Source organism: Pteropus medius, unplaced genomic scaffold, assembly GCF_902729225.1.
Source record: "Pteropus medius unplaced genomic scaffold, Ma_sr-lr_union100, whole genome shotgun sequence".
Taxonomy (NCBI): Eukaryota; Metazoa; Chordata; class Mammalia; order Chiroptera; family Pteropodidae; genus Pteropus; species Pteropus medius.
Window position 1 is genome coordinate 46,983,491 of NW_024344378.1, and position 13,655 is coordinate 46,997,145.

The 13,655-nt window shown below is 32.2% G+C and overlaps 1 protein-coding gene across 4 annotated transcripts in view; it reads right to left on the minus strand.

The window, feature by feature from the left end:
• PPP3CB (protein phosphatase 3 catalytic subunit beta) overlaps positions 1-13,655 on the minus strand; it is a 43,483-nt gene that overhangs the window by 23,071 nt on the left and 6,757 nt on the right. For all 4 annotated transcript variants that reach the window (XM_039872136.1, XM_039872137.1, XM_039872135.1 and 1 more), the window contains exons 2-8: positions 8,546-8,746; positions 7,711-7,835; positions 5,030-5,141; positions 3,112-3,257; positions 2,706-2,845; positions 2,523-2,600; positions 2,324-2,418 (exon numbers count right to left, since the gene is read on the minus strand). In XM_039872136.1, coding sequence (XP_039728070.1) covers positions 2,324-2,418; positions 2,523-2,600; positions 2,706-2,845; positions 3,112-3,257; positions 5,030-5,141; positions 7,711-7,835; positions 8,546-8,746 — 897 coding nt within the window. The remainder of the gene's footprint in view (positions 1-2,323; positions 2,419-2,522; positions 2,601-2,705; positions 2,846-3,111; positions 3,258-5,029; positions 5,142-7,710; positions 7,836-8,545; positions 8,747-13,655) is intronic.

Genomic DNA, 13,655 nt, shown 5'->3' on the forward strand with positions numbered 1-13,655 from the left:
AACAGAAAAAACAAAAAAAGAAAAAAACCAATGTAGAATATTTTATTTAAAAATGTATGAATGTATTTATTTCATTTAATATGGAAAATCAAGTGAAACTACTAAAAAATATTTTACTTCATTTAGAAAAAAACATCCATTAAAACACCAAAAGAGAAAATATAACCAAATAACCCATACCCATCTCAATTTCAGATATCTTTCTAATGTTTCAGTATGTTGATATAAATAATATCTTAAATTAACTGACATAAGTTTCAGTCACTGGTTATATTATTTTATGGAATACTAGGTTAGAGAGTGCTAGATTCTAATCTAAGCTATGACAGGTACTAGCTGTGCAATACTTGGTAAATTATTTAACTAATCTGTTTCTCATTTATAAAATAGGACTAATATGTTCACCCCACCTACTTCAGAAGTTTGTTTTAAGATCAGAGAATGCATTTTGCATGAAAACATGTAAAAATGTAAAATGCTCTGCAGATATAATAACTATGTGGTTGGTTACTTCTCTTTTTCATTTTAATGAAAAGTATTGAAATGTAGCTGTTAAATTCCAAGATTTGAGATTCTGGCTAATATAGGGTCACAAGTAATATGCCTGTTCTTTTACAAAATTCCCATGAAATAAAAGTATCTTAAATTTAGCCTCAGAAATTATAGGCTGATACCAAGCTTTCAGCTTTAAAAAAACTAGAGAATCTAGAAAATTGTCTTACATATAGAATGAAACAATACAAACATACTCATACCACAGAAGCACTCAAATCATTAACACTATGTACAGACTCAGAACTACAAAAAGACATTTGATTCTGACAAGACAGATTCAATAGTGTGAGTTTCTATTCTGAGTACTAAGAAAATTGATCCTTAACCTCCTGAGTCAAACAAAGGACAACTAGTAAGGCAGTAATCAACTGAGCACTGAACTCTAGCTAGCCCGTTTAATGCTGAAAGGGGAGGTCACAGTTGAGATGAATGAGAGCACGGTAGAGAGTTAAATGTAGCACTTGAGTCTGTTCTTGAGAATGCAGTCAAAACTCAGTTACATTTCCCCTCAAAAATGAAGCCGTATCTCATCAGGTAACTTTACAGAAGTTTAAAAATTTATAAACCAAAACAAAATTTAAAAGAATATTTTAGCATTAGCATAATACTTAAAGGCTGTACTGATACTAGCTTCTAAAGATTAGCCAGTTAACATTAGTATTATGGTTCTTTTGGTAATTAACATAGTATTATGTTCTTACAACATATTTTGTGTCAAAGTTATTATATAGCATGCTACTGCTTGACCTCAGGCGAATGTTTTAATTGTTTAACCATCACTTCCAATCATCCAAAGAACTCTTATTCTGCTCCTCTTTTGAACTCACACCACAACCCATATTTAGCAATGACCTCATTATCTCTCTAAATATACTTTTAAAAGTCTGTTCTTTCATCCTGGCACATCCACTCCAGTCTGAGCCTTGAGACTATGGCACAGTCAACTGAATTCCAGACAAGTCAAAACAGAATAGGCTGAAAATGTGAACTACAAAAACATACTCAAGCTTATCTTCAATGTTCTTGGCACACACTTAACTAGATTAAGATCCTTTGGTATTATCTGTCAATAAGCTATGTTCAAAGTTAAATGAAACCCAATTACTATAATACACACCCCATCAAATTTAAAGGGAAGGAGGGGGAATGGAAACCAATGGAACAAAAGGTAAAGAAAAAAGATATAAGAAAAAAAAGAAGAAAGAACAGTAAAAAGAAAGGAAAGGGAAGAACATATGCCTGAAAGGAGGTGAGAGCGAATTAATCAAAGAAGGCTCAACTACAAATCTTGATGGGGCAGTGATGGGGCTGTGGAGGTAAAAGTAGGGAATAAGAAAGGGAAAGAGAACCTAGATCAGTGAACATAAAACAAGAAACATGATCAACTAAACAACTATACAGTACAAATACACAAAATGGTCAAAGCAGCAGCAGTAGCTTTATGCAAAGAAATAAACATTCTCTTGATTATAAGGGAAAAGATTTAAGAAAGGGGAGTTTGAGAAAATCACGTTTGATTTTGCTTGACGTACTTAACTCAGCATTCTTGTACAAGACAGCTTTTGTGAGTGACAAGTTATGGAATGGTTACGTATGACTTAAGTTTCACATTTTGGATTTTTATTTCTTGTTCTCTCCCCTCCCTTATATCTTATACTTTTTTATAATGAGATTTGGATATTCAAACAATGCCCCTTTTCTATTTTCAAAAAATAAGTAAATTAAAATGCTAAGTTGTTTAACAATTTTTTTATCAACAACATCTTACCTTTATTATTGTAGACATCTAAGTAATTAGGTGCCGAAAAAATTGTTATTAATGAAGGGAACCCTGTAGTTTGACTTTTTCTGTACATTCTATAGCTGCAAAACAAATAGCTTAATATGCATCGTAAAGCATCAATCATTGTTACTAAGTTTGATTTGTACATAGGTGTTAATTTGGGTCACGGAAACAGAATTCTTACCCTGCATCTTGAGCTTCATGAGCTCTAATAATCGATAACAAATTATTGTTTTGCAAAAATTCACACACTGCTGGATAGCTGTGGGGGGAAAAGAGTAAATTAAGTAAAACAATGGTTTTCTGTATGAAGCATATGCTATTTTAACAACTAAAATGTAATTAATCTTGGATATTTTTTCCTTACTTATAAAAATAAGAACATCCTCGAACTGTATTGTGACTAAAATGTTCCTGTGATTTTTCATTTCCAAAATCTTCAGAAGGATCGGACCATAGCAAGTCACACATTGGTCCAAATGCAGGTGGCTCTTTGAATCTATCTAACTGTGAAATAAAGATGAAAGAAACAAAGAACAGAAATAACTTGTCAAAAAGTGAGAATAGAATGGACATAGGAAAGTGATACCAATTTTCAATACAGTCCATACTACATTGTTCTGAATGACTAGAAGATATTTCCTTAAAATATCAGTATATTAATTTTTACCAATACCTAATGTTGGCAATAAAGAGAAGTTTGAAGCTTCTACTCCCTACCCAACAAAGTACTATAAATAATGACAAACCTTGGAACTGAAATATATACTCACTCTCCTAATATCATCCAGTGTGTGTACTTCTGGTGAAAGTCCACCATGAACACAAAGAAATTGTTGATTTAAAAGTGCAGCAAGAGGCAGGCTATCAAAAGCTTCCATACAAGCTTCATAGACTCTTTCTGAATATTTAATTTTACCTAGAAAAAGAAAAAATTAAATTGAAAATTACATTACTAGTTGATCATTCTGAAAACATATACATACATACATATAAAATTGACTATTAAAACAAAGGCAAGAAAACTATAGGCATAAAAAACAGCCAAGTGGTGGCCAGATGTTGAGAATGGATGAAAGGGTAACTATAAAAAGGCAGCAAGAGGGAATTTCTGGGATGATAAAACTTTTCTGTATCATGACTGTGGTGGTGGACAGCTCTATACATCTGTCAATTCTCAGAATTATTAAAGGCAAGCATCTTGCTCTATAAGAATCAACAAAGATAAGCAATGTTATTGGTCTTATGAAGACAAAATATTTGTTCTCTCTAAATTTATTTCAGGTATGCAGCAGATAGTCATAAAATATTACTAAAAATAAATAAGTCAACGCTCTAAAAACAGCTTAACCTTTCGCCTTTACAGACCAAGTAAGGCAAAATTAGAAATATACTTAAAGCTAAAATAGTCTTAAACTTTATTTTATTATAAGAGTCAGTGACTACTTTGTTGTTACAGGCAAGACTGCTATATCATCACAAAAAAACTCAAGGTCCATCCAAGTAAAAAAAGAAAAGATTTTATTCATATGTTAGAGGAGCAGAAGGGTTCTTCTAGTTTCAATGAATGCTTAAAATGGGCACTGACGTCAGAAGTCAACATAACACAAGACAAAACTCCACCAAATCAAACTGTCATTTACTTTTAAGGAGATATCATACACATTCCTTTACTCCTTTATAGCTTTAAATTCCTGGATATTTTGTTTTTGGTGGGATTTTGGTGGGTGGTTTGTTAATTATCTAAAGGTAAAAAAAAAAATCTTAGTTTCTAACTTCCTCATATTCCATTCAAATATGAGAAAATCTATATCCAGCAACCAGAGGTTCTAAACTGATAGCCTGCGAACAGATCTGTTTTCTAGCACTCTGGTTTAATAAAAAATTTGATTGCTTTTAGGTCAAGCATACACTTCTCAGGTCTCATCTTTTATTCATTTATGTTACCCGCCTGATCTTTGAAGTTACATGAATTTGTCATGTCTGCCATCACCCATCACTATATTTTTCTCCTTTTACTGGAAGTCTCTACTGATATGATCTTTATTGGATCATGTTTTAGTATATGTGCTGCCAAAGCAAGCACTATTGGATCATATTTTGAGTCTCGATTCTGAAATTATCTGTTTTTAGAACTTAACTCTAAGACTAAATTATTAACTTAACAAGTGCACAGCTATGAGGTGTGAAAAAAGGCCAAACATTGCTCTATATCATGTGGTTGCTTACAGCTATTTATTACCATTGTTATAATTTAAGAGAGAAATGGGGATATACATTGTAGGTTAAGAATTTCAATTCATTAATAGTATGTTTGAAACAATCTGCAATGATGACAGGATGAATCATTTGTGAAGAACCTTATGGGAATGCCTCAATATGAGGGACAAAAATCTCCAATGTGACATTTTTTTTCTTTTGATTTTTATTCTTCCTGTTAGAAAAAGTAATTTTAACATTACTATACACAAGTAGCTATATATAAAACTGAAAACTGTTTGTAAGTACATATGTCTGAATAAAATGTCATTAAACACTAGAGATTTCTTTCCCATCTTCCTCAAAGCTTTATATGTTTGGACACAAAATCTGTTCTTACATGTTACACTGTCAAGTCTTCAAACGCTTACTACACACATCATTCCAAAAGAATATTAAGGAAGTGAAAATACTTCTCATGGCAGTACTTACATTCCTGCTTAAAGGTAAAATATTCAGTAAGGTGTCTGCATTCATGATTGCCTCTTAGAAGAAATAATGTGCTTGGGTATAGAATCTTCAGGACCCATAAATATAAGACACACTGCAAAAGAAAATGTTTCCAGTGAATTCATCTTACATTTCTCTTTAACGTAGTTGTTTGATCTTTGCTCCTTTTCCTCCAATTCTATTACCCTTACAATCTCTATTACTCATTATTATCTTTTTCTCTTTATACTAAAATATAAGCTCATGAAATCAGGGACTTTGTCATCTTATCCACGTCTGATTATCTGCTCCTGGAAAAGTACCTAGCAAACAGTAGAAGAGTAATAAATATTTGTTGAATGAATGAGTCAATTTATTTAACTACTTCAGATTTACAGACTGCTGTAAAAACTTGTGGATTTGTCTCTCCTCCATAGATATATCAATAAATAATGATAATGTAAGAAGTTACAGCAGCTAACTTTTACTGAGTACTTACAATGTGTCAAGCACTATAAAAATAATCCCCTTCACTTAGTCTTTAAACAACCCTATGAAGTATATAATACTATTTCTATTTTACAAATGAGGAGATTTAAGTGAAGAGTTTAAGTAACTTGTCTGAAATCACAAAAGTTGTAAGCAATGGATAAGATTCTGACTCTCAGATCTTAAGCATTAGGCCATGCTGCCTAATGAAGAAAATAGCCATGTTTTATGTTTATTTCATAATAAAGGAATAGATACTTTAAATAGATTTAACATAAGAAATAGATACATTTTACTTATTTGGTTAAAAATAAAGAAGGACTATTTCATATGGAAATAAGCTTGGTTTATATTATCATACACAAAAATAAAAAACAAACTTTATTTTTAACAAGTTAAGGTATATTAAAATATGTAATTATTCATCCTTCATTTTATTCACAAGAAAAAAGTAATTAAACCAGGGAAATACTTATTAAACTCTACCTGTCCTTTTTGCTTATTTTGATTCCTTGTTATTTTCCTTTTATAACAATAAAATGTGTTGTCAGCTAAAAATACTATAAGGACATACACAACAACGACGATCAGTTACCAACTAAGCTTCCCAAAATTGTTTATTGTTTTCGTCAAAGCCCCCAATCTTTTTGTTAAGAAGGGCTATTTACTAGTTTTCTCGAAGCCTTGAGGGAAGGCTAATGGGGTTGATGACGAAACTATGAATGAAAGTACTCAGAGATAATAAAATTTCTAAGAAAATTTGGATGCACAGAGCCCTAAACTCCCTTCCTCATCAGCTGTCCTAGCATACCGTAGAAGGGAGGTTGACAAAAGCACTGGAGAAGGGGGATACAAACAACAGTAACCAGCATGGAAATTTGCTAGGTAGGGCTTCAATATTTACCAGGAGAGGTGTTTAAGAGCACAGGCTTGGAGTCAGACTGCCTGGCTGCACTGCTTACTAACAATGTGACCTGGGCAGTTTATACTTAACCTCTCCAAGCCTCAGATTTCTCATCTCTAAAATGGATAAAATAACAGTACTTACCTCATAACATTGTTGTGAGGATTAAATTAATCCATGTGAGTTAAGTGCTTAGAACACACTTGGAGCGTATTAAATGCTCAACACAAGTATCTATTGGTAGAGCTTGTACTCAGCAATTTTACCTCTAGGAATCTGTCCTACAGAAATAATTGGGCAAGTATGCAAAGATGTATGAATAACATGGCCTAATGAAACATCATTTGTAATGGCAAAATAATGGGAACACCTTAAGTGTCTAACAATAAGGAATTGATTAACTGTGGTTTGTTTCTTCAATTAAATACAATGCAGCATTTAACACTGATGCTACAAATTTATATTTACTGACCTGAAATACATTACAGTGTAAGGATGAATGAAAAAAAGCAAGTTACAGAGAAATATTATAATATGGTTCCATTTTCACTTAAAAGGAGAGTATACAAATATCAAATATGTTATATACCTGAAATACATATAATCTTGTATACCAATTTTACCACAATTAAAAAAAAATTTAAAAAGAGAAATGTATATATTAGAAAATACAAATTATTCTGTATGTACCTGATTTTATTTATATAATTAGAAAAGTAAAAGGAGCAAAAAAACCCCATCTATAATTAAGTGATAATCAACAGGTCATTTTAATGCCTCTTAAGTTTTTAAAAACAAACAAATATTTTCAGAATTTAAAAAGCTTCTATATGATACCCTAGGGTCTTAACAGCTACAGAAGGAAAGATAGAAGCACTAGGGTTTAAGCAATAAAAGCATTATAATGTGCTTTATTTAATCAGAGAAAATTAAATTAATCTTTTTTTTCACATGGGTTAATTAATGCTTTTAGGAGTAAGAGAGATAAACAGAACTAGCTCCTTAGGGCTACTAGGTAACAGGGCAATAAAGACCCCTTGATTTGCTTGTAATTCCCACTGGGAAAATGGCAATTATAATTATGTAAACAACTAATAAAGGGAAAATTAACAGAAGAGTTTGAAAGATAGAAGAAGAATAAATAGTAGCTTTACCTAAAAACTTCAGAAAATGCAGAGGTATTAAAAAGAACCCAATACAGGTATTTCAGGAACTTATTTTATTAGGAATTAATGGAAATCATCTATGATAACACTTAAAAGCAAATCAAATGACAGTATATTATTATTACCTCTATACTAAAATAACCTCTGTCCACATAATCACCAAGAAAAAGGTATCGTGTATTAGCAGGTGATCCTCCTACTTCAAAAAGTTTCATCAGATCAAAAAATTGGCCATGGATGTCACCACACACTGAAACAAGAAAATTATTACATATGAAAAAAAACCTCCGAAATAACAAATTTTACTTAAATTCTAATTTCTTTTACATAAGAGATAGTGTAAGTTCTATCAAGAGATGTCTGAGAAGGAACTCATCTATGAAGAGTCATGATTGGGATGATGTGTACCCAAGTGTTCATGTACTCAAGATCTAGAACAAGATATAACAAAAGTAATGAAATTTGTAACCAGTGACAAAATTTTCATCTAAATTTATAAAGCTCCTCTTCAGGAAACAAAGTATGTGTGTTTTAGGATGAGAAAATTATAATGGTAGCAGTAAAATCTCTACTCTAACTCAATACTTTCTGTTAACTTCTAAATGATCATCATCTTTGGTATCTGATATGACACTGAGGTATTTGCCTCTAATGACTGAAAGCAAAGTAAATAAGTATTTGTTGAATCAAACTGAATCATGGCCAACACAACTAATGAAACTTTCACAATAGCTTATTAGACTAACTTCTGGACTCAGATTATTTAGGATCATGTTTGTTCACTGAAAACAGGAAAGAATTAAAAAAAAAATTATCAAAAATAATTTGAAAATTCAAGATAATGCCCATGTAATTAATATTTATTTAGTAAATGATATGATTAAAGAGGAAACAGCTTTATATCCGGGCAACTAAATAATGATACAATAAAAATAACATCCCAAATATAAATATGTGTACCTGTAATTGGAGCCTCTACTTCTATCATGGTTTTCTCTCTCCGAAGGATGGCAGCACCCTCATTGATAATTCTAAGTGCAATTTCTTCATCTACCCGACCTTCTTTTACTAAGTGGTTCTTCAGAACATCAACCCTAGGTATCCCATCCATATCGAATACTTCTTCAGATGTTAAGCGATGTGTTGGGGGGAAAGGGACAGCTGCAATTTTTTCAAATTAAGAAAAAATAAATCACTATTAATATATTAATATAAAGCTAATCAATGGATCTAGGTAAATAAGAGTAAAAGCTGAAAAGCTGGTTTTTGTTTCTTCATTTATTGAATAGAAGTGTTAATTTTCAAAAAGCTCTTAAAAAAAGAGTAATTAAACTATACTTTTTATTAATCTGTATATAACATGTTCTTTGTTGAAAATTATTACAGAAATGAATTGTCTCACAAAACTGAAGTTCTTTCAGGATAACTAAAGCTTTTTTTCTTTAAGCCAAAACATTTTCTGGCAGAACTCTCAAAACATATCATACACTCTTCTTCTTAAATGAAGTGCAATAAATATAACAATACCACATAAGCCTGAATAGAAAGAAATCCCAAATACAAGACGATTCATCGTGTTCCTAATAAGAATATAAAAAACAATGTTTTCTGGCTAACTTGAATAGAAACTTTTAGGAATACAGATAAAACAGCCAAATGCTTAGTTATCAAATTTAAATTTAAATGCATTTATAGATTTCAAATAACAATAAATCATGATAATTTTGAAATACTGCTTTTTCTCCTACTTTCCTGTTTCACAAAACACTTTCATCCAAATTATTTATGCACATTTTTAACATCAGTATAAGCCTTATTATTAAAGTCACTTTTTGAGTCATCTAACACATTTTTCAAAAGCAAATCATCTTCACTTCCATTTAGTTTGAGAAAACGGACTTTTTGAATATATGTAAAGGGTTATTACTACAAATTTATCCTAAGCCACAGTTTCTATTTGTCTAATTACTGAAATAGCTGGCCTTTTTACTCCTGTAGTATATACTTAAAGTTTCCACAAGTAATCACCAACTGTACTGTTTTAAACTGATACTTGTTAAATGGAATAGAAAACCGGAAGGTCTATTTTTAATGGTTTCTAACACAATTTGAGGTCATATATCTAGGGAAAATTACTACATATCTATTAAATTTATTTGATTCCTTTTTTACTGAATCCAACAAGTGACCTCTTTATGCATTCAAAATCACTGAAGTCATTTTAGTCTCTTTGTTTTTCAAAATAAAGCAAGAAAGAAATTTATAATAAGAGTCTCATATTAGACTCAAATGTAAGGCTGCTCCTTCTTTTCTGAAATTGTTTTTAGAAAAACCTCACTTTATAGTCAGGCATACAGTAGATAGTATTTTTGATGTTTTAGGGTCATCACTGTGATTATCAATTACTATACAGAAGGCTGGAAATGTATAGAAACAATTGCTTCTTCATATTTCAACTTAAACAAAGTAACTAAAAACAGGACTGGATTAGAATTATATCAATTACCTAAGGAAAAATGATAAATAATCATGTTCTCATATGACAAAAAAATTTTTCCAAGAACTCAATCCTTTAAAAGTGCGTACAAGGAAAAAAAAATTAGGAAGAATTCAATCCCTTGTATGTGAGATAAGAACTAAGGCATTGTCAACCATTTCTGAATGTTTGAAATCACCAATCCGTGCTTGCTTCAGCAGCACATATACTCAAATCACCAATCCCTCTTCCTTTCTTTTTTTGATACTTAATAAAACAAAACTTGAACTTGATTTTTTCTCTTCATTAGAATACATTTATTCCCATTTCTCTTTACAACATCTCAAACAAGGCATTAAATACATTTTGTTCCCCAAAATCTAGTATGTCTAGATTCTAATAAAATAAAAACGTCTGTTAAAGTATGTTTTTCTCCAACCAAAGATTAAACAAACCACTAAATATGATATAACCAAATTTGCCCCATCAGTAAATCAATTGTTTTTAAACTACAGAATTTACTAAATAAATCGAGTTAGTCTGGGGACATTAAAAAAACAAGTTCAAATATGTCTTAAATAGAAATTTCTGAGATTGAGATGGGATCATATTTTTCTCAATAGGCCAAGAGAATTTTTATCTCTACTCAGAAAAAGAGACACTGTTCCATTTAAGACACTGCATTCAACAACATAATTCCCCTAATAACTGAATTCTGTTCAAAATACAGGACTTCCTAAAAACCCATCCGTGGGACCACGCCCCACTCCTCCCCACTAAGCCAGTCACCAGTGGTACTGCATCTTTTCGTGCATGTTGTTGAAGTCACACTGAGGTGCTGTCCTCTCTTTAACTAAGAGTCAAGATGTCTTTATCTGGAAAAAAAAAAAAGCATAAACTGCCTCCACGCCCATCAGTAAGGTAACTACAGACCCATGCTTTTCTACTTCTTTTTCAACTCAAAGTATTCTTTTACATTTTAAGACAAACTGGGATACCTTTTATGAATGGGTACAGGTTGAGGGGTGAAGAAATGTCACCAGAGATAAAAGTAGGTGAAAATCATAGGAGAGCAGTGCTGTTCTAACAACACAAAACTAAAATTGGAGAATAGAGAGTTTCAAAATAATATGTTTTAATATATCAGCAATTAAAAAAAATAAGAGGAAAAAGGCATGTGCTCTTTGGCAACTGGAGAAAGGTGCTGTAGTAGGTGATCTGACCTGGGAAAAGGAAACTGACCAAATAGAATTTGGCCTAACTGGAGGTTAATTATTGACCCTGTTGGTCAACGGAGGATTAATTTTTTTCAGCAAAAATTAATATTCTCAACTACTACTTTGTTTTGTAAATTCTAAGGCATTTTAAAGTATTTCCATCTATTTTCAGGCTTTAAAAAGGTTTTCCTTTTTATTTCTAATTCATCTTCAGCCAATTATTCCTGCTTTTCTAGGTTTTTTTCCTATATATTTTTTTTCTCCTTATTTTCAGACTTTTTTCCTACTCTTCTATATTTGTGATAGGAAAAACTAGAACATAAATATATATAAAATGTGATACAAATAGACAATAAAAGAAATGGCTAAAATGGAAGATTAGCTGGAGAGCTACAAAAATCACCTCAAATCACTTCGAATCACCAAGTTTCCAACATTAGAAAACTTGATTCATTTTGACCAAAGTATTTTGTTGAAAAATTTCCTTTAACCCAAATTTTGCCATGAAGGGCCTTTGTGTAGTCAATAACATCTAAAAGATATTTTCATTCAGATTTAATGGATGGTGGCTGAAAAACAAGTCTTAGAAAAAGTTGTAATTTAGGAAGTTGGAAACATAAACCAGGAACACAGACTGATCTGAGATGTGGGAAGAGCATATATCTTACTTTTTCTGCGACTGGGTTAGGAATCCTGAGAAATCATGTTCCCCAATTCTAAATAAAGGCTATAAACTGTGGCCCCATGAGACCTCCAACAGCAACTGGGATGCAGCCTGTGCCAACTGACAACTTTACTCCAAAGTATTCAGATGCCCATGCTTCTTATCATTGCCATTTATTGCAACAGTTGAAAATAAAATCCCTCTTGTCATCTATACTTCTGAAATTTTCTCTGTATTTCTTTTACTCACACCATGCCATCCTCTGGCTGTTTTCCCAATCCTTTTCACTGAAGCCTCCAGAATTTTCATTATTAAAAAAACCCCTCCCCCTCACCACCACATACACATTAGCTCTTCGGAGAATGCTGTCTTCATCTCTGTAGCTTAATTAAATCTTAGTCCCCCTGAAGGACAATACTTCTCACACATTTCTTTCAAGGAAGACACTGCTCATTTTTCCACACTCTACTACTTCAGCAGTGAAGGCTTCATTCAGTATTCTTTAGTTTTCCTTTACCACTTCCAACATCATCACTCCACTGAGGAAAAAAATGCCCCCTCCTTTGAAGTTCATGCCTTCTAGATCCTTTATCCTTGACCCTGCCATTTGTTAAACTTTAGTCCTCTCTCACATGAAACTCATGATATGTATGGCAGAAAAAGGAATGAAGAGTAAGGGACAGTTACTTGTTTGGGTTGTTTTTTAAGATCACAGAGACCTAACTAAGTAGGTTTATCTGCCCAAAGGAAAAACCCAATGGAGAGTCAGAGGCAGAAGAAACAGAATTAGGGGCATGTGGGGAGTGGGAATCAGAGCACAGACAAAATGTTTAGTATCTGATGGGAGGAACACCTCTTCCCTGATATAGGAAGAAATGTAAAGGTGGATAGCCCTTACTTTGAAAAAGTAATCTACAATAAATATCTTCATTTTCTCTTTTTGTCTATTTCCCACAATCTGCATTTATCTGTCTTCTGCTTATTCTTCCACCTCATAAATCTATCCTCTCTTGGGTTCCTGAAATCACTCCCTGGTTTTCTTCTCTGGTCAACTCTGACTGACCTACTTCATGGACTTCTAGTTGCTGTCCTGATCCTTAAATGTCAGGGTGTGTCCTATGAGTCTATCCTTGACCCTTCTATAGCACTACTCTAAATTAGTGATCTCATTCATAACCACATCTTCAACTAAAATCTATATTTTGAGGACTCTCAAAAAGATTGCTCAGTCCAGAACCTAACCCTAAACTCCAAATCCTTATTAAACTTATCTCCACTTGGATATCCCATAGGTATCTCAAACTTAATATATCCAAAATTTAATGTATCACCTTTCCCTCTAAACTGTTACTGATACAGTAACCCATCAAGGAATTATCCTAGAAGTCTCTTCCTTCTTCACCCTACCTGACTAATAGGTCTTAAAGAATTCTCTGATATGTTTTGTCTCTTTGATCTTGAGAGTTTTTCTCCTAGAATTACCACAATCTTTTAAATTCTGCCCATGCTCCACAATACTCAGAATACTTTTTCTAAAATTTAACATTTTCCTGTTTCAAGACTGGCTTCATTATATAAAATCCTAATTCTTTATCTTAATATGGCATATGAAATCCTTTGTGATCTGACCCTTCCCTACATTTCCAACCCTCATCTTTTGCCTCTGCCTCACATTCCAGATACACTCTACACTATGAACACTTTTTTTTTTTT